This window comes from Diceros bicornis, chromosome 15, assembly GCF_020826845.1.
Source record: "Diceros bicornis minor isolate mBicDic1 chromosome 15, mDicBic1.mat.cur, whole genome shotgun sequence".
NCBI lineage: Eukaryota > Metazoa > Chordata > Mammalia > Perissodactyla > Rhinocerotidae > Diceros > Diceros bicornis.
The window spans coordinates 84,561-103,409 of NC_080754.1; the positions used below are offsets into that span (position 1 = coordinate 84,561).

General features: G+C 40.1%; 1 protein-coding gene across 3 annotated transcripts in view; it reads left to right on the forward strand.

Annotated features, from left to right (window-relative positions):
- ARL13B (ADP ribosylation factor like GTPase 13B) overlaps positions 1 to 18,849 on the forward strand; it is an 81,933-nt gene that overhangs the window by 8,727 nt on the left and 54,357 nt on the right. For 2 of the 3 annotated variants that reach the window (XM_058555629.1, XM_058555628.1), the window contains exon 2: positions 9,513 to 9,583. In XM_058555629.1, the coding sequence (XP_058411612.1) occupies positions 9,513 to 9,583 (71 nt within the window). The remainder of the gene's footprint in view (positions 1 to 9,512; positions 9,584 to 18,849) is intronic. The other variant, XM_058555630.1, reaches the window with a different exon arrangement.

Sequence of the window (18,849 nt, forward strand, 5' to 3'; positions counted from 1 at the left end):
CCATCTGCTCTTCTTATCGTCCTGTGAATTACCCTCCCCTATGAAGCCTCAGGCCCCATCCCTTCCTTGGCTCAAGATGGCATATACCTCCCTTTACCTTTCTGTCTCAGAAACTCGTGTATGTGGGGTCTCTGACTCTCTCATGTGTGGGGTTCCCATACATATGAAATTAAATTTGATTTTCTCCTATTCATCTGTCTCATGTCAATTTAATTCTTAGACCAGCCAGAAGAACCTAGAAGGGTAGAGAAAATTTCTTCCTCACCCACACCCATCTGTGTTTTTCGATGTCACAGTTCAGCCTATGAAAGCTTTACTTCAAATTTATTAGTAAATTGTTGTTCACTAAAATGGCCAATTTTAAAAGAAGAGACGCAGGGGCTGGCCCAGTGGTGCAAGCGGTTAAGTGCCCACGCTGCACTGCGGCGGCCTGGGGTTTGCCGGTTTGGATCCCGGGCGCGCACCAATGCACCACGTGTCAAGCCATGCTGTGGCAGCGTCCCATATAAAGTGGAGGAAGATGGGCATGGATGTTAGCCCAGGGCCTGTCTTCCTCAGCAAAAGAAGAGGAGGATTGGCAGATGTTAGCTCAGGGCCGATCTTCCTCACAAAAAAATAAATAAATAAATAAAATAAAAAAGAAGGGACGCAGATGTCACAGTAAGCAGTATGGACTGGTGCTTTCTGTACATCAGTGTGGTGTCTGGTAAAGCATAAGATCATGTGTGTCCTCTCTGCTGTGAATTTTTTCAATGAGGGAACAGCACCCTAATAGCCATCTTTCTTAGTCTGAATAAATATAATGTAAATCTAGACCATTTATAGAAATTGCTGAGTTCTTAATTTCTTAATAAGCTGTCTATACAGATTAGTGAGGATTATCCAATGTGCTGTTTGTAGAACTGAAAAGTCTTATGTTTCTTTTTATCTCCCTACAGCTTCTTGTTTATCCATGGTAAGAATTTTAGAATTTTAGGATAGAAAGAGACCTCGAGACATTCTGATTCTACCCCTTTATGTTTTAGAGATGAACAAACTGACACTCAAAATTTAGCTTGACCAAGACTTCAAAGCATACAACCCTGGGTTTGGTCCTCTTACTCTTTACTTGTGTTCCGTAAATTTAGGTAGTGATCTTGACGTAATATTATCCTGGGCTCTACAATCTGAAATAAAATATCAGAAAATAGTGCACTTATACAGTAAAATCACACCGTAATTTTTTTGGCAAGTTTTTTCATTGTATTGATTTTTTTGTAGGTTTTTTTCTCTCACACATGTATCATAAAACAGTGTTTCCAAGTCCCTTTTCATATATGTTTACGTCACTTTTTAAATTTAGAACTTGCTCCATGTAGTTTTAAATATTTTAGGTAATAAATATCAGTTTTGATGGGTCCAATTTTATTTTTTAGTGTTTTTAGTGAAATATTTTATTTTGACTTTCATAATATTTTTGAAGTTTGAAATAAACCTTTATGTAAATTATCTCATTTGAAGTTTTGTCTTCCTTAGTTGATAGACGAGGTAGTTTAGAGTTGTAGATGTTCAAATGATTGCAATAATGTCATTCAGAATTCAAATGTTTTCTAAGTTCAAAACTTCAGGGCCGGCCCGGTGGCTTAGCGGTTAAGTGCACGCGCTCCGCTACTGGCGGCCCAGTTTCGGATCCTAGACGCACGCCCATGCACCGCTTCTCCACCCATGCTGAGGCCACGTCCCACATACAGCAACTAGAAGGCTGTGCAACTATGACATGCAACTATCTACTGGGGGGCTTTGGGGAAGAAAAAAAAGGAGGAGGATTGGCAATGGATATTAGCTCAGAGCCGGTCTTCCTCAGCAAAAAGAGGAGAATTAGCATGGATGTTAGCTCAGGGCTGATCTCCCTCACAAAAACAAAAAACAAAAAACTCCAATATTATGTTACTTATATTTCTGATATATTAATTTGTATATCTGTTATATAAAAGAGGACCCTGAGATAAAATATATAAAACAGGCCTTTGGCTTTCTTAATCTCTGCTTTTCAATTTTTTTTACTCAGACTTGTTTCAGTTTTAAAAATCTTTCTGTTAATTATTACCCTGAAACCATGAACATGTAAACTTTTTCAGAAAAGTTCAGCCAGTTTGATGTAAGAAGATAGGTAATTTTAATTACATTCTCTGATATTGAACTGTTACCTTGATGTGAAGATTTATATAAATTAAATCCATTATAGTACTTTCTTAACTTTTAGTTATATATTTTAATTTTAATTAGCATTTACTCAGCAAATGGGGGATCAGAAAATATATTTATGTTGTTTCATTCAGTAAAGATGCCTAATGCGTGCCCAGCACATTTGATACTGGGGCTACAGAGTTAAGAAAGTTCTAGTAGAGGAGACTGTATGAAAAGTTACATGAGAGACTTAAGGTCTATTTGCTGTGGTGGCATGGATGATCAGGAAGGACTGGGGGAATCCTGGCCATGTAGGCCTGCTAGCGGGTGGCAGCAGAGGGGGCTGCAGAGTTTGGACTTGATTCTGTTTAAGGATTTTAAGCAGAAAAATGCCGTGGTCAGATTTTCATCAACATCATGATTAGGTTTTATTAGCAGCACGCAATTCGTAACCTTAGTTAATCTACCTATTACTAGGTAACCTCCCTTCTGTTAGGTCCAGGAACTAGGTTATGATTGTGATAGACCTAAATCTGAGGGAAAAAATTCCAAGATACCTTGATGAAAATGAGCCAGACTGCCTAGGTATCTGATGTCTATCTGTGTGTGTATGTATAAATATGAGTAAATTTTAGTGTAAACAAAATGGTTCAAGTTACCCTTGATAATTACAACTATTACTGTTTTTACAAACCATTGTCTTTAAACTTCCTGTGGAGACTGCTGGTGACTGACTTCTTATTAGCGCTGTGTCCTTGGGTGACTTGTACCTGCTCTCCTTGTGGGGACAGTATGAAAACAAATGAGAGGGTAAAATAGCTTTCAACTATTGAGATGCACTTGGTTATTTCAGGGTGTTTTGAGAGGTTCGGTGGATTCGATCGGAGACATAAAAAGAAACTTTCCAACCCAAACAAATGGACTGAATGTATATTTTATTATATAGAGGAGAGTAAAGGCGATAGTCTGCAAACAGATCCGAATAGGTCAAATAAGAGGGAAATGACACAAATTGATCGGAAAGGGAAACACCAGATCGGCCGAAGGGAAATAACACAAATCAACTGGAAAGAGAAACACCAGGTCAACCGAGAGAGAGAAATATCAGATCTGTTACTCACAACATCCACGCCCCACTGCCAGGGAAAGTCCCTTCAATTGACATGGCTAGGCAGGAGTCCGATCGTCAGAGGTCCTGGGGGAGGCGTCCCCTCCACAGGTGAGACTCTCACCAATCCTCAGTTTCCAGCAGTTTATATAGCATCAGTAATTTCCAGAGTAAGCATTTGCAGAGTTTGCAGAGCAAGCATTTAGTATTTCCATGCACAAATGGTTATCAGTGGTGAACGTGCTCTGAGCCCCCCGGCTGTTGTCCCAGCCTGGCACAGATGGCCAGTCTATCCTGAGCCATGACGCCCAAACAGCCTTGTAATCTTACCAATTGCAACTCTCTCCGTGGGAGAAGGGCCAGTTCCCACCACACAGAAAGCAGCTTTATATTTCTTTGTGTGCTGGTGGCTGTAGGTCCATGGAACAGCCAAACATGGCTGTACTCATGTCAAGACACAGGGTCTGGGAAGAGCTGAGAGCATTTACTTCTGAGGTACTTCATTTGGGGCATTTACCAAAAAGATAGTTTTATTTTACAAAACTTTTCAGTATTTGATACTGTTCATCTCTTAACCCTTCTGGAGACTTCCCAGTGCTACCGTTTCTTTGGTCTCCTCATTTCTTTCTGATGACAATTTTAAGGGTTTCTTCAAAGGTTCTTGGGGTTCCATGCTCCCCTGTCCCCTGGCTCTTCTCCCTCCTGTGCTCTCTCTGGGCTCTTTCTTCTGTTCTCGTAGTTTTAACTACCAAGTATACGTCTCATAAACCCAGTCCAGATCTTTCCTTCAGCGTCAGACTCCAGTGTGAGACGAGCATCCCTGTCAACACGTGCAAAACTGAACCCGTTAATCTTCCTCCATAGTCTGGTCCCTCCCCAGCTCTCTGGTCTCATCTCCTGGACTGTGTCTTGAATTTTATGCTGTAATAAGAATAGCTATTGGTTGAGCACTTACTGTGTGCCACAGGCATCATGCACATTACTTGCATTCTCTTATTTATTTTTTACCACTTTCCTATGGGATGGATGTTGTTATTATCCCATTTTACTGATGAAATTCAAAAGTTAAATAATGTGTCCCAGGTCATATAGCTTGGAAATGGCAAATCTGGACCTTGAACACAGGTCTCTCTAACACCAATTTTGTGGCTGTATATCAAAGTGCCCACGATCCCTGTTATGTTCTTAGTACTAGTACAGACATGGTACATCTTACAATACCACAGAGTCCTTTCCATTTCAGCCTTAATAGTTTGGTATATAATTAAAGGCTCAGGGCTAACTATAGTAAGAGTGAAGTGACAAATTTCAGCTTCTGGGAGGTCACATTACTAACTATTTGATGATGCTGGTTCCTTCAGTAGAAGTACGTCAGGTTCCCTATAGACTCAGTACGTAGTTATACAGAGTTGTGCTCATGTGTGAGTCTGACAAGCTGTTCTCCTTTTGTTTAAGGTGGCTCTCCTGACGTGCCCTCTTAACCCCGGGCTTTGGCAACTCAATGCCCACCAGTTCTCGCTTCCTTGGTGTGATGTCTTCTCAGTCTGGAATCTTCATCCTTCCTCCTATTTGCACCTTCCCCTTGCTTGGCAAACTTCTCCACTTTAAGAACTTATTTGAGGCATCACCTTGTATAAGAAGCTTCCCTGACCTTCTGTATCTCTAGGCTGGATAAAGTCCCCTTGCTCTGTATTCTTTTAGCACCTCAGCATTGTTGGCGGATGGGATACCAAAATCCTCGGATGCTCAAGTCCCTTATGTAAAACGGCAAAGTATTTGCATATAACCTATGCACATCTTACTGTATACTTTGAATCATCTCTAGATTCTTATAACACCTAATACAATGTAAATTCTATGTAAATGGTTGTTAGACTGTATTGTTTAGGGAATAATGACAAGAAAAAAAGTCTGAACACATTCAGTATAGACGCAACCATTGTAGGCCTTTTGTTCTGGGGCTGGTTGAATCCGAGGATGCAGAACCTGCAGATAAGCATTTTAAACTGTCATAGTGTCACAATGTACTAATTTAATATTCGTTTATGTTTTAGTCACTCTTCTTAGAAGATGAGCACTCTGGGTTAGAAACTATATCTCAGGCATTTTTGTGTCCATAATGCCTAATGCCTAATATACTTTTATTGAATTACTATCTGACCAAATGACTAAATGATTGATTTTATTGCTAGAGTCAACTTTTCTAGACACTATAAACCTAAGAACACTGTATATTATTTTTTTCACTTGAGGGGCTAATGTATTTGATCAATAACTTTAAGTCTAAAAGACATAGACAGCCTTTCATCTTTCTGTTGTCATGTCACAGCCAAATTGTTCCCAATTGGTGAACTATATTTTAAAAAGCTATAATGACATGTACATTTTAACATGTGTTAGATTGTACATCTTCATTATCTAAAGAGCTGCATAGAATTTTGAGTGTTAGGTAAATGTTAACCTTTTAACCCCACTCTATTCTGAAAGCGTGCATTTAATGCTTTGTTATTGGGCGCTGCAGTAATTCCATGCTGTGATTTTCATTTGTACTGCTAATGTTATAGTTATTCATTAAGTCTTTAATTACCTCATATATTTAATTAAAGCCATATTTTCAAGTATATGGCATAATGATCTGAAAAATCAACTACTTCAAATGTAGTCAAAGTAAAAATAGAAATCCAGAGACTTCTATTGTGCTAGTCTCAGCATGATTATAATTTTCCAAAGTGATTTTCATGTTTGAAGGATGTTTTTTGTTTGAACCTAATATGCTATTTAAAAAAGGAAGGCTTTTAAGGTAAAAGCTAACATCCTTGGTAGCTAGCTTTAAGAACAGTGTTTCAAAATGTGTAATAGTAATTATTTGGAAGGTTTTTTTTTTTTTTTTTTTAACTGCAATCTTGACAAGAATGCGGGGAAACTGTAAGATACTACCTGTGGAAGACCACTTTCCTTCAGGTATATTTGAGATTTTTTGCTTTGGCTCATAAGGGATGGGAAGAGGTTCCAGGATGCTCCTAGAACTGCTGACCCAGATGCTCTCTGTCTGTGGCGTGGTCTCCCTTGACTTCTGGTGTAGGCACCGTCTTTCCCGTGACAGCGTTGTCACAAGCACTTACCTCTCAGCGCCTGCTTCCTTGCTGGGCTCCGCGGCTTATGAGGACTGGGGACTGTGGATATTTGTTTGCTACTTTATAATAGGTGCTTAATCAATGTTTAGAGAGTAAGGGGTACAAACAAGCAGAAAATGGTGGTTTGTTCCCCAAAAGTAATTGTTGTGGTTCATGGTGATGTTTGAAGTGCTATAGATCTTGAAATGTGTTATAAATTATTAAAGAGCAATTGAATTAGCTTTAATATTATTTTAGTTTAATTCATTGTATATCTAATAACTTGAATATTGTTTAAAGGCTATATTACCTATCTTTTTTGGATAGTCATTTACTGTGTTTTGTTTAGGAAATTATTTTGTACCTAAATCTTGTTCTTTGATATTTGGTAGTTATGAATTCTTAAAAAAAATTAAGTTATACTCTAAATATCTCACAGCTTCCTTAAGAAGTAAACTCATATTTTTCGGAGTTGAAAATGCATGTAAAATTTCCACATGGATGGAGGTACCTTGACATCACAATACTCTCAGCTCCTTAAATTCATAATCTGCTGTGGATCTCTGTGGCATTCCCACGGACCCCACCACTAGCTGACTGGGGATGGGTTGTGGGGATGCTGCTAATTTCAGCTTACTTGATTCATGCAGTGGCTCAGGTGTAGACATACTTCCATTTATTCCCCATGCTGGGTAGGGATGGTTGTCACATTGAGAAAAGACTAAGGCTAGTGGATAGCAGAGGAAATTAACTTGGAGACTAAGTTAATTTCACTCACAAAAGCCAAAAGTCTTCAGGACCCCACATGGTCTGGCCTCTGATGTGTATCTGACCTCCTTCCTTCTTCCCTGCCCCTCTCTCCCTGGATTTTACTACCCTGACTTCCTGGCTGATGCTAGAACATTCCTGCATGCCTCTTTAGTGCTTTTGCCCCTGCTCTTCTCTCCTGGCCCAGATACTTGCACGACTAACTCCCTCCTTCAGGCCTTGCTCAGACTTTACCTTCCCAGTGAAGCCTGCCGTGACCACCCACCCGAAGCTGCAGCCCACCTCCCACCCCCGCCCTGCACCCCACTCCACTCTTCTTTCTGTGCTAGTTAATCACCTCTAACATCCTCTATGACTTATGAGTCACTTATTTCTTATATTTATTCTTATCGTTTGTCTCCTGCCACTAAAATGTTAAGTTTAATAAAGGAAGATTTTCTCTATCTGTTTTTGTTTATTTTTCGTTGTGGTGGTGGTGATTTTAATAAGCACGGGTGTATCTCAAGTACCTAGAACACTGGTGTCTGGTATACAGATGGTCAGTAACTATTGTTTAGTTAAATGACCAATTTGGTTTTTCCAAGACTGAATTTGTTCTTCTTCAGCTTGTGACCCATAACGGGACTGCCTCACACCCTCAACCCTTTGAATACATTTCAAATTAAAAAAAAAACAAAGTTGCCATCTAGGGTCTGTTTGTTTTTTTGGGTGTGTGAGAAAGATCAGCCCTGAGCTAACATCCATGCCAATCTTCCTCTTTTTGCTGAGGAAAACTGGCCCTGGGCTAACTTCTGTGCCTATCTTCCTCTACTTTATATGGGACGCCACCACAGCATGGCCTGACAAGCAGTGCATCGGTGCACGCCCGGGATCCGAACCTGGGCCGCCAGCAGCGTAGCACACTTAACCGCTATGCCACAGGGCCGGCCCTAGGGTCTGTTTTTTAACCCTTCTTGGGATGATTGCCAGTGAAGAATGACTGTACTTGGCAGCAACCCTGACTCTACCCCATAGAGTGTGGCCCTGTGGTTTTGACACAGCAGCCGTGTTACGCTGTGGCTTTCTCTCTATATTCCCAAATCCGTGGTGTTAATGGACGGGCCCCCCTCTTACATTGTGCAGTGGTTTGGCCTGGAACAGAAATGCGCTTCAGTCGTGGACCGAATCACCAAGATGATAGGACCAGTGTAATAGATTTGTTCCTTTATACCTGTCCCAGGTTTAAGCAGTCCCTAGGAGTCAGGTGGATTAGGTTCTGGTTCTGACTCTGTAACTGACTCATTGTCTTAGGACCCTGGGCTTATATTTCTTCAGTTGGAAAATTGAACTAGACTGTATTTTTTTCCTGACTCTCTAGAGTTTAGGATATCATCAGAAACAGTTGAGGTTTTATCATTGTGGGAACCCTCTTTCAAGATATGTTAGCACTTAAATTAAGAATCATGTTACTATACTATAGTTAAGATTTATACTTGGAAATGTGCTGCCTATCTGAAGACAGAGTTGAGCACACCAGTAGTGCCTAGTACCTAACAATCATTCTTTTCTTATGTAATTTCACAAGAGAAAACAGATTTGTGGTAATCCTTAGGATTCAATTAACTAGAAAATCGAATCTTTTGTAGCTGTTGTTAGTGCTGTTGAGTCAGTTCTGACTCCTAGCGACCCTGTGTACAGCAGAGCAGGACCCTGCCCGGTCATTTTTTGCGTCATCCTCTCACCTTCCGACACTATCAGACAGTGCTCTGCTGCTATTCATAGGGTTTTCATAGCCAATTTTTTTGGAAGTAGGTGGCCAGATCCTTCTTCCTGGTCTGTCTTAGTCTAGAAGCTCCGCTGAAACCTGTCCACTGTGGGTGACCCTGCTGGTATTTGAAATCCTGGTGGCATAGCTTTCAATATCACAGCAACACGCAGCTGCCACAGTATGACAACCAACAGACTGGTGGTGTGGTTCCCTGACTGGGAAACAAGCCTGGGCCATGGTGGTGAGAGCATCGATTCTTAACCACTAGACCGCCAGGGCTGCCTAATTGAGTCTTTAGCCATGATAAGTAACTCATGTGTTAGAATCCATCTCCCTCCTTCCCTTTCTCTCTTCCTTCTATCCTTTGGGTTATCTATTGTACAGTTTCCCTTTTTTGCTTAGAGAACAAAAGGATGACACTTTAAAGATATTTTTCCTGAATTTTGCTTTTTGAATCTATATTTTATTCATCATTGTACCCTCTAGTGTCCAACAGATTTTCTTGTACATAGTTGATGCTTCTTAAATGTTGCTTGAATGAATGAGTTTACTTTTATTTTTCCCCAATATTGAATTAACTCAGTGATTTTAAAATTTTTATTATTTTAAGAAAGGTGACTCTTGTGATGGTGGGACTTGATAATGCTGGTAAAACGGCGACGGCGAAGGGAATCCAAGGAGGTAAGCTGAGAGTATGTATGATGACATTATTCTGAATTGTTGTTTATTTGCATTGCTTTATTCCATGTTTGTTGGCTACAGACGGCGTGTACTCCATTACCTTATATTCTTAGTATACTTGTGGCCAATGTGGTGAATAAACTCTGGCTTAATAGTGCCAGCCTATTATCTTGTTTCAGATTTGAATAAATGCAGAGATGCAGAGGCTCCTTGAGATCTTTGATCAGCTAAGAGGGATCACATCTGTCTTCTAGCCAATAGGAAAGAAAAAGTAAAAAAAGGATATGCCCCTGCCTTTAAGGATACCCATCTTCTACTTACTTTCTCTTGGCCAGAATTTCATCAGAAGGCTACACCTAAATGAAAGGGAAGCAGAAATGTAGTTAGCCAGCACAGCTCTCTTTGCATCTCTTGATTTTATTTTTCAATATGGTATATAATTTTTACAGTTATATTAAAGATAGGGCTTCTGTGTCATTAAAGGGTTTTATGTCATTTATACTACATCTCATTGGATTTATTTATTTAGTTAGTCTTAATTTAATGCTTGGTACTACAATATGGAAGTAACTGTGCTGAGTGAGCTTGTTGAGTACCCAGAAGATATAGCACCAGCCAGGTGTCTTCAGGGTATGAATTGGGAGAAAACCTAATATATACTTGTTCCTGAAAACGGATCCTGCAGCAAGATATAGTTAAGGGGCTTTTATATATGAAAGTTTATTAAAGAAAATTAACACCTTGTAAACTTGCCGTTGTAGAAAAACGTTTTGTCACCCCAAATTCTACTATATAACATTAGATACAAATTACATATTGTTGTCTCTGGATTCTTCTAGAGCCTTTTTGGTAACCCTCATGCTGACTCCTAAGTGATATCCTCACAGAGCACTCACTGTCCTCATCTAAACAGGGGTCAGCAAATTTCTTCTGTAAAGAGCCAGAGAATAAACATTTGAGACTCTGAGGGCCACATGGGCTCTTTTCCAGCCACATAACTCTGACATAGTAGTGTGAAAGCAGCCATAGACAATCTGTGAGCAAATGAGCATGGCCATGTTCCAGTGAAACTTTATTTATGGACACGAAAATTTGATGTGTTATGAAATATTCTTTTGATTTTTTTGCAATTATTTTAAAATGTAAAACATTCTTAGCTTGAGGGCGTTATAAAAATAGGTGGCGAGTCAGATTTGGGCTGCAGACCATGACCCCTTATCTAAATGTCTTCCCTTCTTCCATTGCTTCAAAGCCTTCCATTCAAGGGAATAGAATCTAAGAATCTGCTAATCAGACTGTCTAATTTGTTGCATGTACTTTGAACATCCTCTTTCTATTAGGCCCTTTCTCTTCTGAATTCCCCCTCCATGTATCTGTCAGTTTCTTCTTTTGGGTCTAGAAAATGCTCAGGGTATCACATCATGAACAAAACGTCAAAGCTACCTTCAGCGTTGAGCTCCCCTCTGACTCTGTTTTTGTTCTCCATCTCATGTTTACTCTTCAGCCTACTACAGAAGCTGATTTCTTACCTTTTTTCTTGTTTAAAGATTCCAGTTATAGAGAACTACTTGAAAGTTTCCACATGGAGCCTTTTCATGACTTTGTATTTTTGTTTATGCTGTTCCACTTTTTTTTTTTTTTGTGAGGAAGATCAGCCCTGAGTTAACATCCATGCCAATCCTCCTCTTTTTGCTGAGGAAGACTGGCCCTGGGCTAACATCCGTGCTCATCTTCTTCTACTTTATATGGGTCGCCGCCACAGCATGGTCTGACAAGCAGTGCATTGGTGTGCACCCAGGATCCGAACCTGGGCCGCCAGCAGTAGAGCGCGTGCACTTAACCGCTATGCCACGGGGCACCCCCCGCCCCGCCAATTTTCTTGCTAGATGGAATATCTGCTTATTTCTAAAGACGTGTTTTTGTCATTATAGTCTCCTTCTTTATGAAGTCTTTTCTGATTTCCTGCTGCCCTACGCATTACCACCACCATCAGTAGAACTGACTACTCCCTCTGCTTCAGCCTGCACTTACCTATACCTCCTTGTATCACTGCTTAATTGCCCTTTTGTTTCCATATCTCCCCACCTCTCCAGACCATAGATTTCCAGTGGGCAGTTTTATTCATTTTGTGTCAGTTCTGGCCATGCCTTAGGTGTAGTAGGCAGTCTTCTTAAAACATTTCTCCCATGGCTTCTACTCTTCAGCTTATTTCAGCTCTTCTCTGAGTTGGTGTGTTTTTTTTTGTTTTTTGGTTTTTTTTTTGCTCGTTTCTTTTGAGATATATCTGCTTCCTTCCTAACTATATTGGCATGGTCTAAATCCAGACCCTCAATGTCTTTCATCTATAATGTTATTATAGCTTCTTAATGTAAGAGTACTTTCCCTATCTTGAGCTTCACTTCTTTCAATCGCCTTCTCTTCTTCATGGCTGTCAAAATGATTGCATTAGTTTGATATAAGTTCAGTTGTTCTAACAGAGACCTAAAATAACAATGGCTTAACAAAATAGAAGTTTCTTTCTCTCTCATAACAGTGCAGGCAGAAGTAGTCTCGGGCTGGCATAGTAGTGCCATGGTGTTAGGGACTCAGGTTCCTTTTCCTATTTGCTTTGCCATTCCTAGTGTTCTCCCTTCCTGCCTGGTCCAAGGTGGCTCACTACTGCCTGTGCATTTCAGCTGGAAGGAAGAAGAAATGGGCAAGGGGAGGCCATCCTCCTTTCCTTGCCATTGACTGGAACCAGTGGGGGTTTGGAGCTGGCTCCTCCTTGCTCTTCTTGGTTTGTATCAGCTGGTGAGAGCTGATTAGGCACATCTCTTCCCAACTCTGTGTTCAGGTACGTCACATTGGAAGTTTGAAATTGGCCATGGTAGGAGTTTTTACACCATGGAAATTGGCAGACACTACGTATCAGAGTTCCCCGCCCCCCAAGCTGGTTAAATATTTAATAGTACAACAGTAGCACACTACCTAGAACCTGCTCTCACCGCCACCCCTACTTGCCACAGAGACTGGGGATTGTCTTTATCCTAAACAGCCATGTGCTAAGCTAAAAATCCAGGATTCTCTGACTGTCAGTGCCGTTTCCCAATACCTCCTAAGGAACTATTGTTATTTTGGGTGGGAAAATTCTTCTTTGTGTAAACCAGTCCCTAGCATTGTTGGATATTAACACGTCTTTATTATATTGTAGGTATTTGTTTATATATGTTTCTCCTTTTTTCCTCTCTGTAAGAGCTCTGTAAGGTCAGAAGATGGATCTTATTAATCTTTGTGTGTCTAGGACCTTGCACAGTGCATATAAGAGACGCTCAATAAATAGTTATTGATTATATATTTTTATTTTATCTTGGACTTTCTAAAAATTATCTTAACACATATACTTTACTGAAATCTTCAGGATTTGGGACCATATGTCTTTGTACCCCTGGTTATTGTATGATGCCTGATCTATAAGGGGCCCTCAATTAATGATTACAAGCATGGATGGATGGATAAATACATGCAAGGATGAGCGGAAGGATGGACGTAAGCACAGCAGCCCCAGCTGTCTTAGCAGCCTGGTGTTGTGGTGTTGAGCCACTCTGTGCTTTGTGTTGAGTGCTGAGGATACAGAGACGGGTCCTGGCTATAGGGAGGTGTAAGCCTGTGAAGACCAACACGAAGACAGAATACAGGCACACCTGGGAGGTGTCGTGGGTTTGGTTCCAAACCACCGCAATAAAGCAAATATTGCAATAAAGCAAGTCACGTGAATTTTTTGGCTTCTCGGTGCATATAAAATTTATGCTTATATTACACTGTGGTCTGTTAAGTGTGCAATAGCATTATGTCTAAAACAGTGTACATACCTTAATTAAAAAATACTTTATTGCTAAAAAATGCTAACCGTCATGAGCCTTCAGCGAGTCATAATCTTTTTGCTGCTGGAGGATCTTATAAAAATCGCAGTGGAGAGAGAGTTTGGAAGATGGTGGGGTAGGAGGATCCTGAGCTCGCCTCTTCCCACAGATGCAGCAACCTACAACTACCTGTGGAGCAGTTTCCTCTGAGAGAGATCTGGAAACTGGATGAAAAGAAGCCCGACAACAAGGGACAACACAGAGGGGTGGAAGAGGCAGAGATCCCATCCTGCTGAGGAAAAAACTACACCCCAGCAGCGGTGGGAGCGATTGGGAGCGACCTCAAAGGTACAGAGCTTTTCCCAGAGGAGCAGAGCATTCAAGATCAACATTGGGCACCCCAGCCCTCAGAGGCAGCACAAGTGAGATCCCAAAACACTTGTCTTTGAAAAACAATGAGGAATATGCCCAGGAAAACTATAGAACTTCAGGGAAAGGAAAACCTGCTCTTAAAAGGCCTATGCACAGACTCACTTGATCCAAAACCAACACAAAAACACCAGAGAGAAAAGTGCATAGTCTATTGGTAAAAGACTCACTTACTGAGCTCAGAGGATATCCCAGACAGGCAGGAGGCAGCTGGGCTTGGCCCCAGAGACTGAGACACTGGCAGCAGCCATTATTGTGACCTAGTTCAGCCATGCTGACATAGACACTGGCAGATGCCATTGGAAGCTTTCTTCCAGGCAGCCTGCCCCAGGGACCTGTCCTGCCTACCAGTGAGCCTTGCACTGCAGCAGACTTGCACTGCTGGGCCACAACCAGCCGCATAGAGGGTCTGCCTCGCCCACCAACATGCCTGAAACAGTCAGGTGGTGCTACACCAGGGCCTGTCCCACTCACCAGCATGCCTGAGGCAATTGTGCACCCCCAGGCCACACAGCCAGCCTGTGCAGAGGCATGCCCCACCCACCAGCATACCTGAGGCAGTTGTGCACTGCTAGGCTACATAGCCAGCCTGCAGTGAAGGCCTGTCTCACACAAGAGTGAGCTAGCAACAGCCCTGTCTTGCACAGCCAGACTCACTGGAGGCCTGACCCACCCACCAGTGTACCTGAGGCAGCTGAGCACCACTGTACTGTGCAGTCAGCCACACTGGGGGCCTGCAGCAGTTGTGTGCCACTAGTCCTAGCAACCAGCCACACTGGCAGCCCAATTTGCTCACCAGCGAACCCTCAGTAGTTGTGCCCTACCATACCTCGCAGCCAGCTGTGCCAGGGGCTTGCCCCACCCAATAACACACCTGTAGCAGCTGCACATGACTGGGCCTTGCAACCAGCCAGCCTGAGGGCTAGCCCAGCTTACCCACATGCCTGCAGCAATAGCAGCCCCATCAAAACAGAAGGGCACATGCAGCCCACACAGAGGACAGCCCTGGAGCATTTGGCATGAGTGACAAGAGGGGAGCATGCTCTTGGGCCCCCTAAGACATCTCCTACATAAGACTACGTTTCCAAGATCAGGAGACATGGCTGATCTACCTAAATCATAGAAATAAGCACTGAGAAGTAGGCAAAATGAAGAGACAAAGGACTATGTTCCAAATAAGGGAAGAGGACAAATCCTCAGAGAAAGAACTAAATGAAACAGAGATAAACAATCTACCTGATAAAGAGTACAAACTAATAATTATAAGGATGCTCTTTGAACTCAGGAGGAGAATAGATGAGCACAGTGAGAACTTCAACAAAGAATTGGAAAATATAAAAAAGAACCAATCAGAGCTGAAGAATACAATAATGGAAATGAAAAATTCACTAGAGGGAATCAACAGCAGAGTAGATGACACAGAGGAATGGATCAGCAATCTGGATGAAAGAGTAGAGGAAATCACCCAAGCTGAACAGAAAAAAAAAAAAGAATGGGGACAATTTAAGGGATCCCTGGGACAACATCAGTAAAGAATATTGACATTTGTGTCATAGGTGTCCCAGAGGAGATGAGAGAGACAAAGGGGCAGGGAACTTATTTGAAGAAATAATAGCTGAAAACTTCCATAGCTTGGGGAAGGAAACAGACATCTAGGTCCAGGAAGCACAGAGAGTACCAAACAAGATGAACCTGAAGAGGCCCACACCAAGACACATTATAATTAAAATATCAAGATTAAAGATAGAGAATCTTAAAAGCTGCAAGAGAAAAGCAGTAAGTTATGTACAAGGGGAACTCCACAAGGCTATCAGCTGACTTCTCAGCAAAACCTCACAGGCTAGAAGGGAGTGGCATGATATATTCAAAGTGCTGAAAGGGAAAAACCTACAACCAAGAATACTTTACCCAGCAAGGTTATCATTCAGAATGCAAGGAGAGAGAAAGAATTTTCCAGACAAGCAAAAACTAAAGGAGTTCATCATCACTAAACTGGCTTTACAAGAAGTGTTAAAATGACTTCTTTAAGTGGAAAAGAAAAGGCCACAAATAAGAATAAGAAAATTATCAAAGAAAAAATATCACTGATAACGGCAAATATATAGTAAAGGTAGTGGATCAACCACCTATAAAGCTAGTATGAAGGTCAAAAGACAAAACTACTAAAATTATCTATATCTACAATGATAGGTTAGGGGATACACAAAATCAAAAGAGGTAAAATGTGATGTCAAAAACAAAATATGGGGGGTAAAAGTGTAGGGCTTTTAGTATGAGGTCGAACTTAAGAGACTTAATATAGATTGCTGTATACATAGGTTATTATATATGAACCTAATGGTAACCACAAACCAAAAACCTATAATAAATACACAAAAAAATAAAGAGAAAAAGCCGCAAACATAACACTAAAGAAAGTCATCAAATCACAAAGGAAGAGAGCAAGAGAAGAAGAAAGGTACAGAGAAGAACTGCAAAAATATCCAGAAAAAAGTAACAAAATGGCAATAAGTACATGCCTATAAATAATTACTTTAAATGTAGATGGACTAAATGCTCCAATCAAAAGACATAGGGTATCTGAATGAATTAAAAAAACAAGACCTATGTATATGCTGCATACAAGAGACACACTTCAGATCTAAAGACACTCACAGACGGAAAGTGAAGGGATGGAAAAAGATACTCCATGTAAATGGAAACAAAAAGAAATCTGGGGTAGCAATACTTATATCAGACAAAATAGACTTTAAAACAAAAACTGTACCAAGAGACAAAGGCATTACGTAATGATAAAAGGGAACAATTCAACAAGAGGATATAACACTGTAAATATCTATGCGCCCAACATAGGAGCACCTAAATACATAAAGCAAATATTAATAGACATAAAAAGAGAAATAGTTAACACACTAATAGTAGAGGACTTTAATACCCCACTTACATCAATGGATAGATCATCCAAACAGAAGATCAATAAGGAAACATTGGCCTTAAATGACACATTAGAGCAGTTGTATATAAACTGCTCTATGTATATAAACATTCCATCCAAAAACTGCAGAATACACATTCTTTTTGAATGCACATGGAACATTTTCCAGGATATATCACATATTAGGCCACAAAACAAGTCTCAATATATTTAAGAAGATTGAAATAATATCAAGCATTTCTTCTGACTACAACAGTGCGAAACTAGAAATCAACTGCAAGAAGAAAACTGGAAAAGTCACAAATATGTAGAAATTAAATAAAATGCTACTGAACAACTATTGGGTCAATGAAAAAATAAAAAAATATCTGGAGACAAATGAAAATAAAAATAGAACATGCCAAAATTTGTGGGATACAACAAAAGCGGTACTGCGAGGGAAGTTTACAGGAATACGGGTCTACCTTAAGAAAAAAATATCTCAAATAAACAATCTCATGTTACACCTAAAGGAACTGGAAAAAAAGACCGAGTGAAGCCCCAAATCAGTAGAAAGAAGGAAATAATAAAAATCTGAGCAAAAATAAGTGAAATTGAGACTAAAAAGACAATAGAAAAGATCAATGAAACTAAGAGCTGGGTCTTTGAAAAGATAAACAAAATTGACAAACTTTAGCTAGACTCACTAAGAAAAAAAGAGAAGTCTCAAATAAATAAAATCAGAAAGAAAAGAGGAGAAATTACAGCAGATTCCACAGAAATACAAAGGATTATGAGAATACTATGAAAAGCTATACACCAACAAATTGGATAACCTAGAAGAAATGGATAAATCTTAGAATTATACAACCTTCCAAAATGGAATCAAGAAGAAATAGAGTAGAATAGATCAATCACTGAATAGATCAATTGATTGATCTATTGATCTGAATTGATTGATTATTGAATCAATAGATATGATCTGTTGATTCAGATCTATTGATCTGAATAGATCAATCACTAGTAAGGAGATTGAAATGGTAATCAAGAACCTCCCAAAATTAAAAGTCCAGGACCAGATGGGTTCCCTGGTGAATTCTACCAAACATTCAAAGAAGATTTAATACCTATCCTTCTCAAACTCTTCCAAAAAATTGAAGAAGAGAGGATGCTTCCTAACTCCTTTTATGAGGCCAACCTTACCCTGATACCAATACCAGACAAAGACAACACAAAAGAAGAAAATTACAGGCCAGTATCGCTGATGAACATAGATGCAAAATCCTCAACAAAGTAGTAGCAAATAAAATACAACAATACATTAAAATACATACAGCACAATCAACTGAGATTTATTCTAGGGATGCAAGGATGTTCAACATTCCCAAATCAATCAATGTGATACACCACATTAACAAAATAAAGACTAAAAAGCACACAATCATCTCAATAAATGCAGAGAAAGCATTCAACAAGATTCAGCATCCATTTATGATAAAAACTCTGAATAAAATGGCTATAGAAGGAAAATACCTCAGCATGATGAAGACCATATATGACAAACCCACAGCTAACATCATACTCAACAGTGAAGACCTGTAAACTGTTCCTCTAAGGACAGGCACAAGACAAGGATGCCCACTCTCTCACCATTCTTATTCAACATAGTATTGGAAGACCTAGCCAGAGCAGTCAGGCAAGAAAAAGACATAAAAGGGATCCAAATTGGAAAGGAAGAAGTAAAACTGTCACTATTTGCACATGACATGATTTTATATATAGAAAGCCCTAAAGAATCCACAAAAAAACTGTTAGAAATAATAAGTACAGTGAAGTTGCAGGATACAAAATCAACATGCAAAAATCAGTTGCATTTCTGTACACTAACAATGAAAAAGAAATCAAAGAACTCAATCTCATTTACAGTCGCAGCAAAAAGAGTAAACCACGTAGGAATAAATTTAACCGAGAAGATGAAAGACCTGTAAACTGGTCTTTCCGAAAACTATAAAACAAGTATACTACAAAGCTGTAGTAATCAAAACAGCATGGTACTGGCATAAAAACAGACACACAGATCAATG